This window comes from Falco peregrinus, chromosome 1, assembly GCF_023634155.1.
Source record: "Falco peregrinus isolate bFalPer1 chromosome 1, bFalPer1.pri, whole genome shotgun sequence".
Taxonomy (NCBI): Eukaryota; Metazoa; Chordata; class Aves; order Falconiformes; family Falconidae; genus Falco; species Falco peregrinus.
Genome location: NC_073721.1, coordinates 116,084,419 through 116,103,552, shown reverse-complemented (window position 1 = coordinate 116,103,552; position 19,134 = coordinate 116,084,419). Strand labels below are relative to the sequence as shown.

The 19,134-nt window shown below is 41.8% G+C and overlaps 1 protein-coding gene across 2 annotated transcripts; it reads left to right on the top strand.

Moving 5' to 3' along the window:
• Positions 1 to 917: 917 nt before the first annotated feature.
• On the top strand, positions 918 to 18,940 carry SLC30A4 (solute carrier family 30 member 4). Of its 2 annotated transcripts, XM_055810120.1 has the most exons (7): positions 925 to 1,962; positions 6,923 to 7,069; positions 12,344 to 12,497; positions 12,760 to 12,973; positions 13,268 to 13,373; positions 15,750 to 15,884; positions 16,568 to 18,940. In XM_055810120.1, the coding sequence occupies exons 1-7, from the start codon at positions 1,572 to 1,574 to the stop codon at positions 16,720 to 16,722; spliced, it is 1,302 nt and encodes a 433-aa protein (XP_055666095.1). In that variant the 5' UTR covers positions 925 to 1,571; the 3' UTR covers positions 16,723 to 18,940. The 2 variants fall into 2 exon arrangements, with proteins under 2 accessions (XP_055666104.1, XP_055666095.1); XM_055810129.1 differs by lacking the exon at positions 6,923 to 7,069 and having other exon boundaries at positions 918 to 1,962.
• The last annotated feature ends 194 nt before the right edge of the window (positions 18,941 to 19,134 follow it).

Here is a 19,134-nt window from a genome sequence, read left to right as displayed (position 1 = left end):
GTCTGGCCCCAAAACAACTGTGCCAGTAACCCTGCTGTGGGAATGACGAAGGAGGTGAAAGGGCAGGGGATGGCACCTCTGTCACCATCTGAGGGAGAACAACTTGAGATTACACGCTCAGGAAGACGGCCACAGTGTAAAGTGGCAAGGGAGCTCAGAGAAAGCCTAGTGCTGTTTATTTGTGGACATCATTATGGAAAAAAACAATAAGTAATCTCCGCCCAAATCCAGTTTACCCGCTACGCCTGCCGTCCTGCAGGGCCCGTTCCAACGAGGAACATCCTTGCTGGCTTGTTGGCTCCACGTCCTGCAGCGCCGCCGAGGATGGGCTACCAGGAAGGCAGTGCCCTCCTGCAGAGCCCTGCAGTCCTTCACAGCTCTCTGGTCTTAACTTGGTAAGGGCCTTCAGCCCGGTCAAAACCCAGGATATGTACTGGCGCCGTGGTGGGCATGTTTTTCCCAGAAACGTTTGTGACTTGGGGAACTGACTGACGCAGTAACAGAATTTGGTAACGGGTACAAAGTGGCCCCAAACCAGTGCAGGCTAGGAATTAGAAGAAAATTTCTAGTACCCAGACCAGTGAGGTGGGGGATAACTTCTCAAGCTAATTACTCTTGAGTGAGAGCGTGGTTATGGAAGGAATTACAGGACAGCAAGGCCTCTGAGGCTCGTTTCTCCCTGCAGCCTTGAGGGAATGTTCAGAAAGGCACATGGAACTTCCCACAACACGAGGCTGCCCTGACGGGAGTTACTGGAAACGGTAAAAGCCACACAGTGCAAACGGGCGGCTTCTCAGACTGGAACCGAAGCACCGAACTACGCGGTCCAGGCTGCCGGCGCGCACGAACACAGCCGCTCCCGCCGACCGACCCCACCCGGGTGTTAAAGCCCCCGCACGGCACTCACCCGCCCAGCACGGGCGCACGCCCGGCGCGGCGCAGCGCAGCGCAGCGCGGCGCGGCCCCAGCGCCTCCGCGGCCAGCGCCGGCAGCGGGGCTCGAACCGGTGGATCCCCGCGGGCGCGCAGGGATTGCCGACGGCCGCCTGGCGGCCCGGCCCCTCCGCGCCCGCTGCTGCCGCCCTCCGCGGGGCCGGCCCGGGGGCAGTGCCGGGAGCGCGCAGGGGCTTCGGCGGAGGCGCGGCCGCTGATGGATGTGACGCGCGCGGCGGCGGCGGCGCTCCCCCTGCGCCGGCGGGGAGGCGGCCCTGTGCCCGGCGCCGACTGCCCGGCCGCGCCGTGACCGTGCCCGGGGCCGCGCCGGCGGGGAGGCGGGCTCCGCGGGGCAGCCGGGGCAGGTGACAGCGCCCGCGGCCGCCTCGCAGCTCGGTGCCCGGCGCGGGGGGGGGCCGCGAGTGCCGGGAGGCGGCGGCGGCGCGGCCCTTTGGTGCCGGGGCGCCCCGCGGGGGAGCCCTGCGTTGCGTTGCGGCCGGGCCCGGCGGGGCGATGTAGGGGACATGCCCTGACGGGACGGCGAGCGGACGGGCGCCGCCTGCGAGGGGGCAGCTGCGCCAGCGGAGCCGCCAGCGGCGGATCGGCCGGGCCCGGCGGGCCCCCCTGGCCGCCGGCGCTATGGCCGGGCCCGGCCTCTGGACGAGCATCAAGTCCCTGCTGCGGAGGAGCGAGGCCCCGCTGTTCCTGAACGACTCGAGTGCCTTTGACTTCTCGGACGAGGTGGGGGACGAGGACTTCCCCCGGTTCAACAAGCTGCGAGTGGTGGTGTCGGACGACGCCTCGGAGGCTGCCCCGGAGACGCCGGCGAACGGGGCGCCCCTGGCCCTGCCCTCGGACGACGAGTCGCTGCTGGAGCGGGACGGGGCCCTGCGCAGCGGCCGCGCCGGCCGGGCGGGCCCCTGCAGCGGCTGCAGCAGCCGGCGAGAGCGCTGCAAGCAGAGGACGGTGAAGCGGCGGCTGGCGCTCGCTGCCCTCCTCTACCTGCTCTTCATGACCGGGGAGCTCATAGGTGAGTCGGGGCTGCTGGCCGTCCCTCCGGCCCGGCTGTGCCCCTGCGCTGAGCGGCGCCCGCGGGCGTTTAGCGAATGGCCGCAAGTGCGGAGAATGAGCAAAGGCCGCCTGTATTTTCCACGCAAGGAAAAAAACCCCGAGGAATCTGCAACTTCCCTTACCTGAACCTCCCCAGTTCCCCCCAAATGGCATCAGCTAAGCTGGGTTTTTTGCTTTGTCCAATGGCTTTTTGTTTCTCCCTGTGTGTCTTACAGGTGTGTAAGGTGTCTTTAGCGAGGGAGAAGCGTCATTTTATTACATACTTAAGATGAACAATTTCATCACAGTATGTTTTAATTACTGCCATACAACCCCACTGTACTTGCAACAGGAGAGGAAGAGGGAAACAGGGTTTCCGCCTGTGGGATTTACCGTAACAACAAAACTGATACTGGGGAGTATTTGTCCTTATGCATCAGGTCAAGCAATACACTGTTACTTACAACTGAAAAGCCAAATCCCGAGCTGTCAGTGACAATCCAGGGAAGGAGACACTCTCTTGACAACTTCCCGACGCCCTACTGAGCTCTGGGCTAGCATATGCTCCATCCAAACATAAATCGTACAAGCAAAGTCCATCAAAATAATAGGTATTTTAACAGTTCCCATTACAACACTTAAGAATACCAAGTAGTTTGGTTAAATTACATGTTTTCTGTTTGTTAATACTTGGCAGAAGTACGGTGGGCTTTTACCTGGAAAGCTGTTCCTATATAAGCATCTGATTGTTGTTGGTCAGAAGAATGAATCTTGTGCTCAAGTTCAGCTTTCATTGCTCCCGCATAAAGGCAGGCTGTCATCTGCTGTTCAGGTTGAAGAGAAACCTATGCATTATACAGCAGTCTGTATACAAAATGACTGCACTTTATTTAATAGGCTATAGCAGCATAGGTTTGAAATAAAATTTAAGAATTGAAGGTCCCTTGGATGCATAGATGAGCTATTATGTGTTACGCCTTTGCCATTACCTAATCATTTTTACAAAGGATAATATTTATCTTCTAATCTCTGTTCACTTATTAATCAGTGTCCTGTTACCATCTGTTTTTTTGGACACGTCCATGCCATTCAGTGCAAGTGTCTGCTCGGTGCTGCTCAGCCTCCTGAAGGATGCTTGAAGTCTCCCATCTGCTTTCCCCCGATTTGAAGGGGTGGGGAGCATTACACAGTGCCAGCACATTGATGGGTTGGTCCAGGGCTCTCTAGCAACTATAACAATTAATTGCTTTTAAACTGCTTTCATTTTAACATACAAGCTAATCATCACAGCTAATGAGATGAATTGTTGGCCATAATTCACCAGGTGGGGAAAAAAAAAAAGTCACAAAAACTTTCTGGAAGTAAAGGACAGAGATACCTCAGATATAGCAACGTGGGACCTACATCCTCCTCCTTACCTATGCAGATTTGGTCAGTAACGGCTGAAGATCTGACCTTTGCTGATGTGGTGAGCTAATGCTCTTGGATCACTTGGCCTAGGACAGTTGTGAATTGCATCTTAAAGACAGGAACTTCTACAAGATGGATAGGGAGCAAAATCATTGCCTGAGTATAAATAATACAGTTTGTCCTACATATGTAGAAAAAAATCTCTAGGAGAAATGGTCTGTTTTTCAGAGAGAGACCAGATTACCAACTGTATTTGCACCAGTTTTATTTGGGGCCTTATTTCAGGAACATGGGTTAATGGAAGAAAGTAGTTTTGTCTTTTAACATCTCTCTGTGTGTGGTTAGTCATTGATAACACTGCCACAATACATCAGCTTATCATGGATAAGGCGCTTTGCATCAGACTTGTGAGGATCTGCCTGAATGCCTCCATTTGCCCCCTGGCTCCATTTTTTTCTCAGCATGACCTCAGGTAAATTTGATAAGCAACACAGCATTGCATCTCAGATGCAGGCACCCTTTAACATGAGAGTGATTTTATTTGATTGTATTCATACCAGAGTTCTCATATACGCTGAATTTAGTTCATCTGAAGGGCCCCTCACTGAACAGTATGTCTGAGCTGTAGGCAGCTTATGCTGAAGTCACTGAGAATGTATCTGTTAGGGGCTTCAGATCCGATTCATGCTGTTCTAGACCTCTCCATAGCTAGAGCAGGGAGAGCTCTAGAAATAATACGTGTTGAGAGTAAAAAATAATTTCTCATCATTGTCACATCATCTGTTTCTCCCTCACAGCCAGGACTTCTGCAGGCTCAGCTCAGGGTGGCGGATTTATCTGTACAAAGTGTTGGTACTGTAGTGTGGGCTCATCCTCCTCAGGTTTCTGTAGGCTATCACCAGCCCTACTTCATTATTTTGGCACGGAGGCAGATAGCACTAAGGGGCCAGGCCCATAAAATATTCAGGCATCCAGCTCGCACAGCAAATAAATAGAGGACTTGGGTATCTCTGTACTTTTGTGGATCTTGACCTGAAGGACTTGTCACAGGGCAAGTAATCAGCAGTAGAATGAGTAATTACAGATGGAGCCCTCAAGTCCTGGGTCAGTGCTGTTCCTGTTTAATTTATTTCACTCCACTCCTTTCTTGTGTTCTGTCTGGTTGGCTTCAAATTTTGGAACTTCCTGAATTGATCTGTAGCTCAGGTATTTGGGAAACTGTGTTTGATCACATAGAACATTTTAACTGACTGACTTCTGTGATCTTTGACAGATTTGAGTTTGAGAAAAAGGCAGAAGACCCTATCAGACAATTAATTTCTTCAGCAAAAGTCCTCCTGCTGTCTGTTACTGATGTCAAGATAAAGGAAGTCTTGTTTCAGCAGCTTTTTTGTGAAATTTTGATTGGCATATTTTTTCCCAAAGTATAGCCAAGCTCATTACCCCAGTCCACCTCAGTTTTTGTTGTTTAATTTGATGAACAGTCATTGTAAAAGTCAGATAACAACTTACACTTTGTGGGAACCATTTTGCATCAAGAAATTAAAAACATATTGCAAATTTTAGTTAGCTTTTCTGACAAGGTTTCGATGTTTTCAGCTATGTTGAGAGATTTCCAATTGATCATCCGTGAGAAGGACAGCTGTCCTTCACAGGTCACTGAAAGCAGTGGTGAGCCATCAAGCTGTCTATTTGTAGAGGTTATAGATGTCCTTTTTTTTTTTCCAAGTTGCCAATCCTGTTTGAACAGCTCTTAAGCAGTACTTTTAACCAAGCAATGAACCGATACATTTGGAAACAGAGAACCTTTGATATCAGAATTTTGTAAATCTCAGTTATGTTTTCTTAATCCACATGCTGCATTATGATTAGCTTCTGTACCTGAATTCCTTCTTTATAATTTTATTTTTATAGTTTTTAAAATTGAGAGGCTAGCTGAAATAGAATTGACTCATCTTGGACTGAAGTGATTCTCAAAATTAATACATGTGAATTAACATACGTACTTTGAATGGTCATACATGTAAACTACTGGATTGAATGTCCATACATATAAACTACTCAATTCAATGTCCTTAAATACAACGTTTCTTCTGTGCTGACTATACAAAAGGCTGACTTACACATTTCTAAGTCATATTTTTTTAAATTATGTGAGAACACAAATTAATTCAGAAAGGAAAGGTGGAACTCATTTTACTCAAAAAGCTGATGAATTGCTAAATCTTAAAAACTCGTCAGTTTTGAGCTGTGATAGCCTTTGGAAAATTTCAGCCTCAGAGGAATTTGACTTGGACACTTACAAACAACTGAAGAAGCGGGGATGGAGGAAAGGAACTGGTTGAAAATGTGGTGTGTTTGGTAGTTACCCTCAGTACAAGCACTACTACAGTATCAGCCAAAGTGCTTTGTTTGGCTGGGGAGGAGCATGTAGCTCTGTCTGCAGGTGTGTACATACAAACACCCGCAGCCATACATACACACGTGTTTTATGAGCAGTCTTGAAAGCAGTCAGCCAGTTGTGAATTTCCCTTTGCTGTTTACTCATGTTCAGCCTCTTCCCTAAGACAGTTTTAATTGTATATGAAGATACCTTTACCCGAAATGTTAGTTGGAGCCTCAAGCTTGCCAAATGGCGTGCCAGCTGCATGCTTTGCTCTGTAGAATTTAGAGGCTGAATGACAATCTCAAGGTAAAAAGAGAAACTAAATCATAGCTGAGCTGACACTAAAGATGTGCTCTTTTCTGAGAAAGTGGGCTTACTTTCATGCATATGGAAGACAACACAGCTTGTCCTTGATTCCCCTTTGGATAAGGGATGCTTAAGAGAGAGGTGCATTCTTTACATCTCACCTATCCAACAGTAGCACTAGCAATTGAATTGGAACAAAGATACTAACCTTTGATCTGAGGTTATTTGTCTCAATGCAGCTCACAATTATGAGGAAAAAATATAGTAATAAATAACAAAAGAAAAACACTAGGCAAGTGAAAGTCATCGTCTGCAGTATGTATTGGCAGAACTTACAAACCCCTGCCATAACAGCGAAATAATGAGGGTTAAAAGATAATATAATAAAAATATAAAGGGGGCAGGGTAAATTTCCTTGCCATTGAGTCACTGGATTTCTGTCCCTGTTCCACAATGTCAAAATATTTAACAGATGTAATTTAATAAAAGGATCAGCTGATTAAACACACATGCAATAATATATATAGAAAAGATACAAAACTATTTTTGGCCTGATCTTGCAAACATTATAATGCAAGTAATCTCTGTGAGCATAACAGGACTGAATCATTTCTGTGTTACTCTTAATAGAAAGCACACTTCACTGCACTTGTAACTATGGTAGCCTTAAATTATAGCATGGCATTTTGATTGTAATGGCAAAACGCCCCTGTTTAGGGATTATAAGAAGGGCTCTCAATACACTGTTCTGAAAATACATAACTGTAAGCTGTGCTAAAAGGATATTATCTAGAATCATTAGTGGCATACATCCTGACTTTTCCAACTTTGTTTTCAGGTGGATACGTTGCTAACAGTCTAGCAATTATGACAGATGCACTTCATATGTTAACTGACCTTAGTGGTATTATTTTGACCCTGCTTGCTCTCTGGCTGTCTGCAAAATCTCCCACAAAGAGGTTCACTTTTGGATTTCATCGCTTAGGTATGTAGATATCAGCTTTTGCTATTAACAAGAGTATTTTAAGCAACAACTGTAAAGATCACCTAATTCTAGAAGAATAGGTAACTAGAAAGAAAGTAGCAACAAGCCTAAAATTTGCTTTAACACTCTGACTGTAATGTCCTTTCACCGGCCATTGTGGATCCACTACACAGATTGTATTTCCACAAGGGAATAGATAATAAAAATTTTTTTACATTTTAAACCTCAGCCAAAAGTGAAGTTTGATGGCAGAGTTGCACTCACTATGAGCAGGATGTCTCTCTCCATCTCTGTGGAACTGGGACTTAGCAGATTCCGAGTTAAATTCTAAATGCTTGATTCATGTACTGTCTTGAAGAGGAAGGCTGGGGAATTGGATAGACGATGACATTGTAAGTATGACTTCCTACAAATGAACCATGGCCTAGAAAGTTTAAAAAGGGTTCAGAGGAGGAAGGTGTCCCCAGCAAGAACAAGAGTGGACGTGCAGCTGTGTTTCACAGCCTATCCACAGATGGTGGGCTGTTGCATTAGGTCAGGCCCCTGTGCACCTTTGTGCTTTGGAGTTGAGGCTTTTAAGCAAGAGGGACACATTCTTTGGCCACTCACTGCTGTACCGCTGTTAACTGCTTGTGTGACACACCGAGGAGCTTCTTGGAGCTGCACGTCAGTCATTTGTTGTTCACAACATTATTGCCAGTGCCCAGGATGGACATCGTTCCATTGACTTCAGTAGAATTATGGATAGGACCTTTTTCTAGTGTCACTGTGAAAAACTACATCTTAATCCAGAATTAAAAAGTTCTGTAGAGCATATTATCACAGCGTTCTGCCCTGCCAGAAGCTGCATAGATCAGTATCCCACTTGCACTCCTCAAACCACACAAAGCAGAGGTCAAAATGTCCCATAGTTTGCAATACAGTAAGTCACTTAACCTCTGTCTATTTTAGGTGTCTGTAAAAAGAAGTATAAACAATTATGTACTAAACCTTGGAAAGGTATTTTCAGGATTCATTACTTCATGTTTGGAAATGTAATGATGATAAAAGGGTGTTTTCATGTGGTTGCTGACTGGATATAACAATTCTTAATATACAGTTGCAGGTCTTGTAGGCATTTTACCAAAAGCTTCAACCTTTATTTTTCATGAAATAGATAATTTCTAGTGTCACAGTTTTCTGCCTCTGATGTGTACGTTCTATAGTGTATATTTTTCAAGAAATTCCAATGTCTTTTGTAGTCATTATTTGTAATTCTTATTTTGGCTGCTAGAACAGCAGCAGAATTCAACAACTCCATCACTCCTAGGCACTTGTCATCAGTTAGTCACTAATGCATGAATGCATAACTCTGTATACTAGCAGAGATCTTTGGGGCTTTAGCAAGAAAACATTAACAGTGCCAGCATTTCCCATTACAAACTTTTCTTTCAAGAAGTTTTAATTTTGTGATAGAAGCTCCCCTAATACTGAAACCTGACCTTGCAGGTATGCCCCTGGCATTTGCTCATACTCTCCAGAAGGATGTTTGCATTTATACATACTTTAATGCTATTTAAAAAATTATTTGAGTAGTTGTGTGTCTTTGTAAATTTTCTAAAACCAAATAGTACATACATTGAACATACCATGGCCTAGCTTAAAACCTAAGTTAATCTTAAGAAAAATACAACTTACTTAACCATTAAAATCTTACCTAGTTATGTAAATTTTCGCCAACTTTTCAATTAATTTGAGGGCTCCATAGCACTTGCAGACATAAATCCTTGAGGATTCCTGCCACCTCACTTTCTGTACCTTTTTGTTTTCCTGTTTTAGTGCCAAGAAAAATATTGTCCAGACTGATCCAATGGTGGCCCATGGGCTAGATCTGGCCCATGGAATTAGTTTATATCGCCCACCATCTTCTCCCTGGGAGAAGCTACAGGGAGCAGCTTCTCAGTTCTGCAACAGTTACTCGCCCTTTTCCGCCCCAGTGACAGTAGGAGGTCAAACACTACAACAGGTTGCAGAGTCTCACAGTAGAAATACTCAAAACCAACTGGATGCCGCCCTGAGCAACCTGTTGTAGTTGGCCCTGCTTTGAGCAGGACAACAGTTTCCAAGGGTTCCTTTCTACCTCAGCCATTCTGTGTGAATAGCAGCAGTGCAGTTTTCTCTGGAGGAGGAGTAGAGCATGGGGGCGGGTGGAAGAGAGTTTCTGTGGCTGCAGTGAGGAAGGGGAAGTGTGTAAAGGCCTTGCAAGGGACCCCCGCAAACGCTGGCCTAGGCTCTCCAAGTACAGAAGATGGGACGGTTCAAGATTACCATACACAGGGGTTTTTTTTAAGTCACATTTGTGAAATTTATTTGCCTGATTTTAGGCACCCAGTGCTAATGCCGTGGCCTGCGGGCCCAGTTTCACACATCAGTGAATGCTGGCAATGGAACAAAGCTGCTTCTAGGGTATATCCTCTCTGTAACACATATTTCCAAATAACCTATATGCCAGAAGCTTGTCAGCAAATATGAGCTCAACAATAGCTTGAATTTCACGAGAGAGATGTTAAAACATGACAGAACATTAAAAACAGGGTACAGATTAAGCATCTGTCACAGAAAAAATGTGGAGTGTTTGTTTAAAGCTGGGAATATGTGCAAGAACTATCTCATTGCTGACCTGCTTTGCATTAAGTTTGAAGATAATCTGTACATACAGTAAGCATGAAAACATTCTAATGAACAATATTTCTGGTGCTTATTATCACTTTTGTTTGCAGAACGATGAATTTTCAAACTTGTTCCCATAAACATTGCATTGTTAAGACAACAGACCTATTAGTTGCCTAGTCAAATTCCAGAAGAAAATTAGCACTAGTTTTCACTTATCTGAATTCTCTCTGAATACATAATGTGTATGCTCCACATTCAGTTTTATTCAGTTTTCAGTGGTGAAAAGGAAGCTGACAGATTTAGGAATGGGTTAGAAAAGTGAAGACAAAATAATGGAAATTGCAGTCATGTCTAAAAAGGATTATATTCTTGAAGCCAAAAATAGTTCTGTTTCACCACCAAGTAGAGATACCTCCTTCTCAGCAAGACACTGAGCAGATTTAAGCACAGATATGGAACCTGGCATTTTTCCATTGCTGCAGAGACAATGTTAGTAGTGACAGAATCAGTCAGTCCGCTGAGACAGTGCATAGTTCATTTCACAAGAAGTGAAAGATCTCAGCACAAATCTACAATGCTGACATGACAATGACTGTGAAAGAAACTGCAAGGAAAACACTGGTTTCCGATGCCGAAAACATGAGTTTAGATTGTAAAACCACACTATATTATTTCTCTGCTACATGCTAATGTGCTATGGCTCCACAAATTTTTTAAAAAGCATTCTGGAAAACCTTCTAAGCAATGTACTGGATTTTTTAAAGGCTGTTGCCCTGAATAATCTGCCTACTTTGTAAAGAACACAACCACTTGCATGGGTATTTCCAGGATTTTCATGTTGCCCTGAGACTGTGGCAGTTGCCTTTCAGAGCCTTGGTACTGCCTGGTAATGCTGGTACTCGCCCAGGCACTGACACACTACTGAACAGCTGAAGGCGTTGGTGTGAGTTTCTTCTCCCATAACTATGTTACAAATTCAGTGTATGGATCAAGTGATTTTGGTGATATTAAAATGCTTGTAGAGCTGCATGGTTTTTACTGTAATATTCAATAAATACAATTAAGGCAGTTCTGTGTTAGAAATGACACCTTCTGCAGTTACCAAGGTTGTACTGTACACTGACAGATTCAGAGCAGAGGGGGAAGCGAGGCAGTTCTCAGATAAGATCTTGGCTATGGTGTAGCTAAGAGCAGGATTTTGCTCTTACTGGGGAATAAATCAGGGCAACGTGTGAAACAAGGGGGAAGAACCGCCATTACAATTCCACGTAAATGAATTCCAACTCTGATCTTTGAGTTCCCACAGGAAGGCTAAAATCCAGTGATGCATCTGGGAAGTGACAGTAATGAGCGTTACACAGAATGATGACAGATCACTTGGGCATGGCTGCAGATTTCCAAGCAATACAATGGAGCGAGCATTAAGGTTTTCCCAGTGCTTTCTGTAAAGCCCTGTATTAACTTCATACAACTGAGACAGTCTTTTAACTGGGCCAGTGTTTTCTCTGCCAGGTATCTTTGCCTTTTAAGTTTCAGCTGCAACAGGGCAATCACTTTGAGAATATGAAGCTACAGGGTAGAAGTATATTTATGTTAAAATGAACCTAGTGACCCATATTCTTTATAGTAGGGCCTTAAAACTAGTGTGGACTCATGCTCTTCAGGTTTATGTATGCTGTTACCAGCCCAATTTCATGACTTGGGTACTGAGGCAGATAGCACTAAGGTCCCGACCCATAAAATATTCAGGCCTATTTACCTCACATCAGAACAGCAGGAACCTTGTAGAGAGCTGTAACCACTTTCCACAGATGTAAATGGCAGCAGAAGGTGCAGGATAGTGAAATACTAGGAGTTTTTATTAAGTTTCTAATTTTCTCTTTATTTAGATGTATGTGCCCTTTAGAATGTCCCTGCTAATCAGATAAAATTTCTGTACCAAAATGCTTGTCATAACACTCTTACTTTTGTGAAATACGAGTATTTGGTAAATATTAGAGAATGTTAAAACAGAGTATTACAGCAATACAGAAACGTACATTAAGCAATCCTTCATAGCAGAAATCTGCAGTAGATACTGTTTACACATGTGTTAAGAACATTGGGAGTAATAGGTCTGACAAGTTTGTACTGTTCAGTTTCTTAATCTTTTTATAATTTTTCTCCATCCTAGATATAAAAGGATATATAAAACTAATTTCTAACCCCACCAGCTTAATACTGTGGAGGCTTGAAATCAAGCTTTCTCTTATTTGTAGGTGGGCTAGTGACGTTTGAGATCACCTACCCTCCTCTCCCTGGACAGGGCCTTTGTTGGCAACATCTCAGACAAAAGTTCTGGGCTGTCTGGAGAAGTCACAGTCATCGTCTGTGCAGAACCTTTCAGAGAATATGCAATTGGAGGGATATACTGACAGAAGCGTGAAGGAGTTGATTAGAACAAGCTCCATTTGTTAATCCTATTTTACAAGTTTTACTTACTGCACAACTTGTTAGTTGTGCACTGGGGTTATAATACGCATAAAATAGTTAAAATAATTAAGGGTCTGTCCATGTTCTAATTTGGAAATAGAAATAGATCTGAGACTCACTTTCGTAATGTTGTTTCCTTTCTGTTTGCAGAAGTACTGTCAGCCATCCTTAGTGTATTGCTGGTCTATATCCTTATGGCATTCCTCTTGTATGAAGCTGTTCAAAGAACTATCCATATGGACTATGAAATAAATGGCGATATCATGCTGATTACAGCAGCCGTTGGTGTTGCAGTTAACTTAATGTAAGACCTCACTTTCTCTCCATTAACACTCATAATTGTGTTTCTGAATAAGCTGCTAATTCATTCATGGCCTGTAACTTTATCATGGGGTGTAATTTTGCTGGACTTCTTCATTTTCATATATAAGACAAGAAATGATGCTGAGTATTACTTTTTCAATTCTTTGGTTTAAAAGGAAACAAAAAGAAAAAAAGCCACAAACATACACCCCCCCAACCCCTAAAGCCTGTTTCTTGGAGTGTTTTTCTTCTTTCACTTTCAGAATGGGTTTTTTGCTGAATCAATCTGGCCACCTGCACTCCCACTCCCATTCCCACCCTCACTCTCACGTACCTCAGTCGACCTCTCCTAACAGAGCCCACAGCAGCAGCCACGGCCACAGCAGCCTTGCCGTGAGAGCAGCATTTGTACATGCCCTGGGGGACCTGGTACAAAGTATTGGTGTGCTCGTAGCTGCATACATCATACGCTTTAAGGTAAGGCATGGCTAGTCTTTGAGGCAGGGTGGAATTTTTTTAATTTCAACTCCAGTGATGAAATTAAAAAGGGACTTGTTTTTCTAAGTGAATAAAAAAAGTAGATTTTGATATTCTAAGCTTCATATATTCACACAAAATAAGCAAAGACTATTTCCATTATCTATTTTGTAACTATGCAAACAAGAAATACTCATGACAGTTGGAGCTAGAGTAGCTGCATTTTCTGAGTCATGTTTTTATAAGTGAGCTTATTTTCATACATGCTTTAACACTTTGGAACTTCCCTTCCAGCCAGAATACAAGATTGCTGATCCTATATGTACATATGTATTCTCCATACTGGTGGTTTTGACAACAGTTCGAATTCTGTGTGACACAGGAGTTATTATTCTAGAAGGTAAGATCTGTGCGCAGTCAGCAGTACTTTACATGTCAAATACCAATGAGCATTGGCACCTTTTTGACATCATGATCAAATCTTGACAAATCGGTTTGTCTGGAGACCTGTTTATCCTCCTGTTGCTTTAGTTTGTTGATTCTTGATGGCTTATCTATGTTGCAGCAGTCTTTCAGTGACTGATCCCTGCCACAATGACACAAGTCCTAGCTCTGCTCATACTTTACCAACAAGGGAGGGTAAAGTGAAATGTACAGAACTGTCTTGTGTGTCTGCAGTGGCTACCAGCTAAACTAAGCAAACATTTGCTTAGACTCAGTTGTATACTTTCACTTTAATTACTTGTAAAGTTAAAGTGAAAGTGAATGCATGTAAAATGAGCAAGCAGGCTTAGGCCACATGGCTGGGTGGGTGGTTCACGCCTGTCTCATCTTCCCCTTTTCCGCAAGCGCTGTCCTATTACTTGTGTGCCAATAGGGAACATATTACTGTTGCCATAGGGGAAGCTACCAGTAGAGTGGTGTAAAAGGAAGAAGAAAAAAAAAAAAGGGAACAAAATAGCAGAACGTAAGCTGAAGAATCTTATCTCATGTGGTGACTTAAGAAGGAAAGATGCCGGCAATGTTGTTTGCGTTATTATAGCTAACATGCCAACTATTGGTGCTTGATCTAGCGCTTACACCTTACGAAAGTGAAGATGCTAGGGACGGGAGAAAAATCCTAGGTTTTAGCTGTACCTTCTTAGCTGTCTCTTGAACTATGATTGACTCGACTTCTATTATGTTAGGAAGTTAAATCAAAGACCTCAACATCTTCAATGTCAACTGCTTTTGCTGTCATTTGAAAAAAAATCTCCAACAAAATGGAAGTTCACCAAGAAGGCAAAAATGGTAAAATTGTGTAAGAAAACTCATTTAGCTCCCAAGGCAATAGCTAAGATTTAGCTGAAGAAAACAGCTAAGACAAACTAATGGTTTATTAGATTCCATATGTTTTGAGTTGTAGCTGTTTACGTAGGTATCCCAGTTGTCATAAAAATATCCAAATTAATCATGTTATTAAAAGCGATGATAGGTAGGCTTTATGTATGCTAGGGAATTTTTACAACTCAAATTCAGGACCTCCAGAGAATGGACTTGCATTGATATTGGAGATTATTGCTACAACATCAAGGTCCTTGGAGTTGTATCAGCTTTCAGTATTAATTTTAACTGAATGTTCATCATTATACTAGGAATGCTAAGTTAAAATTTAAATGATTATCTAATTCAAGCAATGAGATTCAAGCTTTTAATACAGATTTATAAGGCAGCACAAAAGTCTTATCAATAGCATGATGTAGACATCAAAACTGAAGTCCCAGTTTCCTGGGAAAAAGAAAGCTGTGCAAATAATACGAGGCAGTTAGCTGTTTATCAGCTAAATAATTTTCGATGGTCTTCACTAGAGGGAAGATTTTGCTTAATGTGAGACAATCCTAGACATTGACCTTTCAAGAGAGGAGTACTGGAACTAGCATAATTTAAAAGACAGTAAGGCATCAGGTTCAGAGAGGAGTTATCCAAACATTCTGAAGCCATTTGAGAGGCAAGTGGCTGAAGTCCTCATAGTATATATAATCAAACTCCATACAGCTGGAACATAAGCAGTAAAAAGCTATGATAGTAACAAAACTATTCAGAAACACAGTTTATTCAGTATTTTCGTACTAGTTTTTGACCCATGTTGATCATCTAAACTTTTGATTCTGCCCTTTGTACAGCTAAAGGGTGGAGTAGGGATGCTGTGGAGGTGCTGTAGGTGCTGAAAACACTATGTCTAGAAGGACTTGGTTAGTGCAATCATTGATTTGCAAAGATGCCACACTGTAAGACAAAAGTCTTATGTGTTAACCACTGCAGATGGATTAGTATGAGCATTGGAAAGTGACAGCAGTTACCTGAAGAGAGAAGTGTCAGGAGACAGCAGGAGACAGGCCCTAGCTTTATTTTTTTTTTTAGATTCTGACCTTAGAGTCTGGTCTAAGCAGTTACGGGGAGTTAGAAGCTGCAGTACATTTGTCTACAGAAATACATTGTTCCAAAGATCTAACGCTAGCTGTTGCCAGAGAGCTGATTCAGGACAGGAAAAATTGCATTTGAGACAACACTGCAATTCCTGTACAACTTCTGTATCTTATGTAGACTTAAATATTAAGTCCATATTAATGGACTTAATATGTCAATTTGCATATTGCTCTCTATTGTTAACTTGGAAGTTACTGATCACTTCCAACAGCACAAATTATCAAGTCATCAAGATCTGTCACGATGTTTTAAAGACCACTGAGAGTTTGCAGAAGACAGAATTAATTTTATCTCATGTTTGGTATCACAGGAGTTCCAAGGCATTTGAATGTGGATCGCATTAAGGAAGACTTGATGAAAATTGAGGATGTTTATTCTATAGAAGATTTAAATGTTTGGTCTCTCACTGCAGGAAAAACAACTGCCATAGTCCACTTGCAACTAGGTAAGCTGCTGTATAGCATAATTCTAAATTAAATCTAAGTGTAGAAAAAACCCCAATACTTTCTCTTCATATTATTATTTAAGTTGAACCAGGAAATACCATTCTGGGAAGACAAAAATCTCTACTAACTATGGTTTTGTACAGCAAGATATAGAACCCACTGGCCTAGAAAGACATAGTATAAATTAAAATTGTGCAAAGAAAATATATTCACACTGAAACACCCAATACAGATTTTTTGGGTAAGAGGGAAGAAAAAAAATTCTCCTCAGAAATTCCCTTAGGGAATTTGTCCAGGGAAAGACAGAGTGAAGTTCTAATGCGGAACAATCTGACATATGAAAAATAAGTATGTTTTGCCAAAAGGTGTGCTAATTTAGACATCTAACAGTTCCATGAATATTAATTCTTAGTAAGAAAGCTCAAGTTGGTTTTTTTTAGGGGTAGCGAGCGGTGTCTGAAATACACAGTTTTATCAAGATGTGATTCTAGTTATAAGATACAGACTTAAAGGTGTAAAATAATATATAGAGTACATAGTGACCACGGAACAGTATTAAATTAATAAATGAGCATGACCAGAGATTATTCTAGTTGGTAAAACTGTTATAAATTTGAGAACAGCAGGACTGCCCAGGTTTCTTGAGGAGTGAATTCTATTAATTGTTTTCTTGATCTTCCAGTTCCTGGTAGTTCGTCTAAATGGGAAGAAGTTCAGTCCAAGGCCCGACAACTGCTGCTGAGCACGTTTGGAATGTACAAGTGCTCTGTCCAGCTTCAGAGTTACAAACAGGAAATGAACAAAACCTGTTTGAGTTGTCAGAGTTCCAGTGCCTAATTTCGTATGTTTTGGGAACTGCTGCCTTATTTTTTTTCTTGTAGTCAAAGACTGAGAGCAATAAATGCAAAATGAAAATGATCAAGTAGAAACCATTAATATGTGGATTTGTGCTATGTAACGTGCAGCAGGGAGAACTGGTGCTGCAAAAAGTGCAGTGGTTGCCCTACAGAACATGTATTTCACTCTCTCCCTTGTACTGGTTTATCCAATTTATTATTATTTTGAGACAAAGCTGTTTTCAGATCATTGTTTACAAACTGCAACGTGGCTCTGCAGATACCTCACAAATTACAGTCCAATATTGTCCTTTAATAACTATGTACCACAAAGTACCTGCACTCCAAATGGAGCATCAAGTATTAAGTATTTCAGTTAAAAGTCTCTAATGCTGATCATGCCAGGGTTCCATAATATGTCATGATCCCTGAGTTCATTATACAGTATTTTTGCAATAGTAATTTTCATACAGTTTATTAAACTATCATGCATACAGTGCTAGTGGAATTCTTTTGGAAACTGTCTCTTCGGAGACACTGCAAAATACAGAATTTACTGTACCCAGACCAGAAAGTTAGCTTTAATCTGGGCATTCAGAGATCCAGCCAGGAAGATCCTTGCCTGGACTTCTGGTATTTAACTGGAGACCCAACACTGGACCCAAAGTGTTTTAAGTGATCAGTTATCTTTAATGTATTTTAGAATAGGGTTTATACATTAGAAACAGGTTATTTATTTTACAAAGTTTTGACTTGTAAGATGAATTTATTATTAATAATCTTGAATGTCTAAACCAACATTTGCTTCACATTAAAAGGCCAGTTGATTAGCATGCATTCTAGTTATAATTAGTAAATGTTCTGTAATTGATCATTTATCCATGATTGTTTTGTTCTAAAAGTTAAATGATAGAAACTATGCTTGACGTGGAGATAGTCTCAAATACAATCTAGAGACATGCAAAATACGTGAATCTAACAGGAAAGTGAGGAGCAGGAGTTTCAAGTATCTATATTCTCTCAGTCACAGATCTCTGACCTTCTCATCTTTGCTTTAAGCACAGTATGGCGGTATCCTGACAGGAATGTCACTGCAATAGATAGCAGTCCCCACTACTTAGCTTTATGAATAAAGCAAAATCCAAGCAAGGTCAGTAACCTAATGGTGTTGGACAACATTAGCGTAACAACCTACGGAGGTAGAAGAAAGTCCTTTTCTTATTTACCAAGGGATGAGGTGATTTGAAAAGACTATTTATTCATCCAGACATCTCAAAGTCCACAAACTGAATTGCTTAGCTTCATGGTGGAACCCCTGTACTTCGAATGTACACAGGATAATAAAACCTGACACTAAGCTATTGTGCACCTCCAAGCTCAGATTTACGCCTGCTTCTGAAGTCATTGCATCGGAGAAGCTAAGGGCAACAAGAATATGACGTGCAAAGTTCAGAAGATGGGAAGAACTTGGCTTCAGATATTTTTTGCTTATTCTGTACTTTGATCTTTATGCAGAACTTCCACTGACATCAAAAGTAGTTCTCTGTGTGGATCAGAAAAGAAATTTTTTGCCCAGTAATGGATATTGTGATACTCAGCTGTGAATACTTAAGCTATTGTCTGTTTTGAAACTTGCTAGGGTTTCACATATTCATCAGGCTGATTTGTACCTGCAGTTGCTGATAACAATCTTTGCTTCTTTTCTCCCCTTTTTTGAGGTAGGGGTCACATAATGAATTTTTACTGGTGAAAACTGACAGCACAGTATTCATTTGAACAAAGCGCACGTAACACTGGATTATGTTTGTTCTGGCAAGAAATGGGAAGCATCGGAGCACATACAGCCCAGAGGCGAAGTAGCACTGTACTTGAGAAGTTAATGCTTCAGTACAAACACTGTCGTTAATTAAGCCATATCACAGTTCATGAAAAATGTGCATCCCATACTTACAAACTTCCTGAAAAAAAAATACCACAAACAAGTAACAGGTATTTTGCACATACTAATACTCAAATAGGCTTTAATTAAATTGGGGTTTACAGTCAATGTAATTAGAAGTTGGAGTACAGTAGATGTATTGTATTTGGAGTTTTTTAATAATTTACTACACATTTGTTTAATTGAAGAAAAAAGCAGAAGTGTGTTGCTTTATTGTGGGTTTTATTAAATCAATTATTAAAGTTCCCATTGTTGTTGTCTTATAAAACATTTATTTGTACTTCTGTCTCTTGTCATCATCTTTGATTCTTACAGCAGCTGTTTTTTTGAAATGTCTGATCACTCAAGCTTAACTCAGTTTGGAGATGCTATATATAGAATGACCTATGTCTCCCTCTTTAGTCTGAACAATTTAAGTCTTGTTATTTCCCGTGCGGTAATTGCACTTTATAAAATACAGGCTCACAAAGTATG

Bases quoted from the DNA above. Each gene is read 5' to 3' on its own strand.
- SLC30A4 (XM_055810120.1), top strand. From the start codon at position 1,572: ATGGCCGGGCCCGGCCTCTGGACGAGCATCAAGTCCCTGCTGCGGAGG. The intron at 1,963-6,922 runs GTGAGTCGGGGC...CTTTGTTTTCAG, and splicing joins CATGACCGGGGAGCTCATAG to GTGGATACGTTGCTAACAGT. The intron at 15,885-16,567 runs GTAAGCTGCTGT...TTGATCTTCCAG, and splicing joins CATAGTCCACTTGCAACTAG to TTCCTGGTAGTTCGTCTAAA.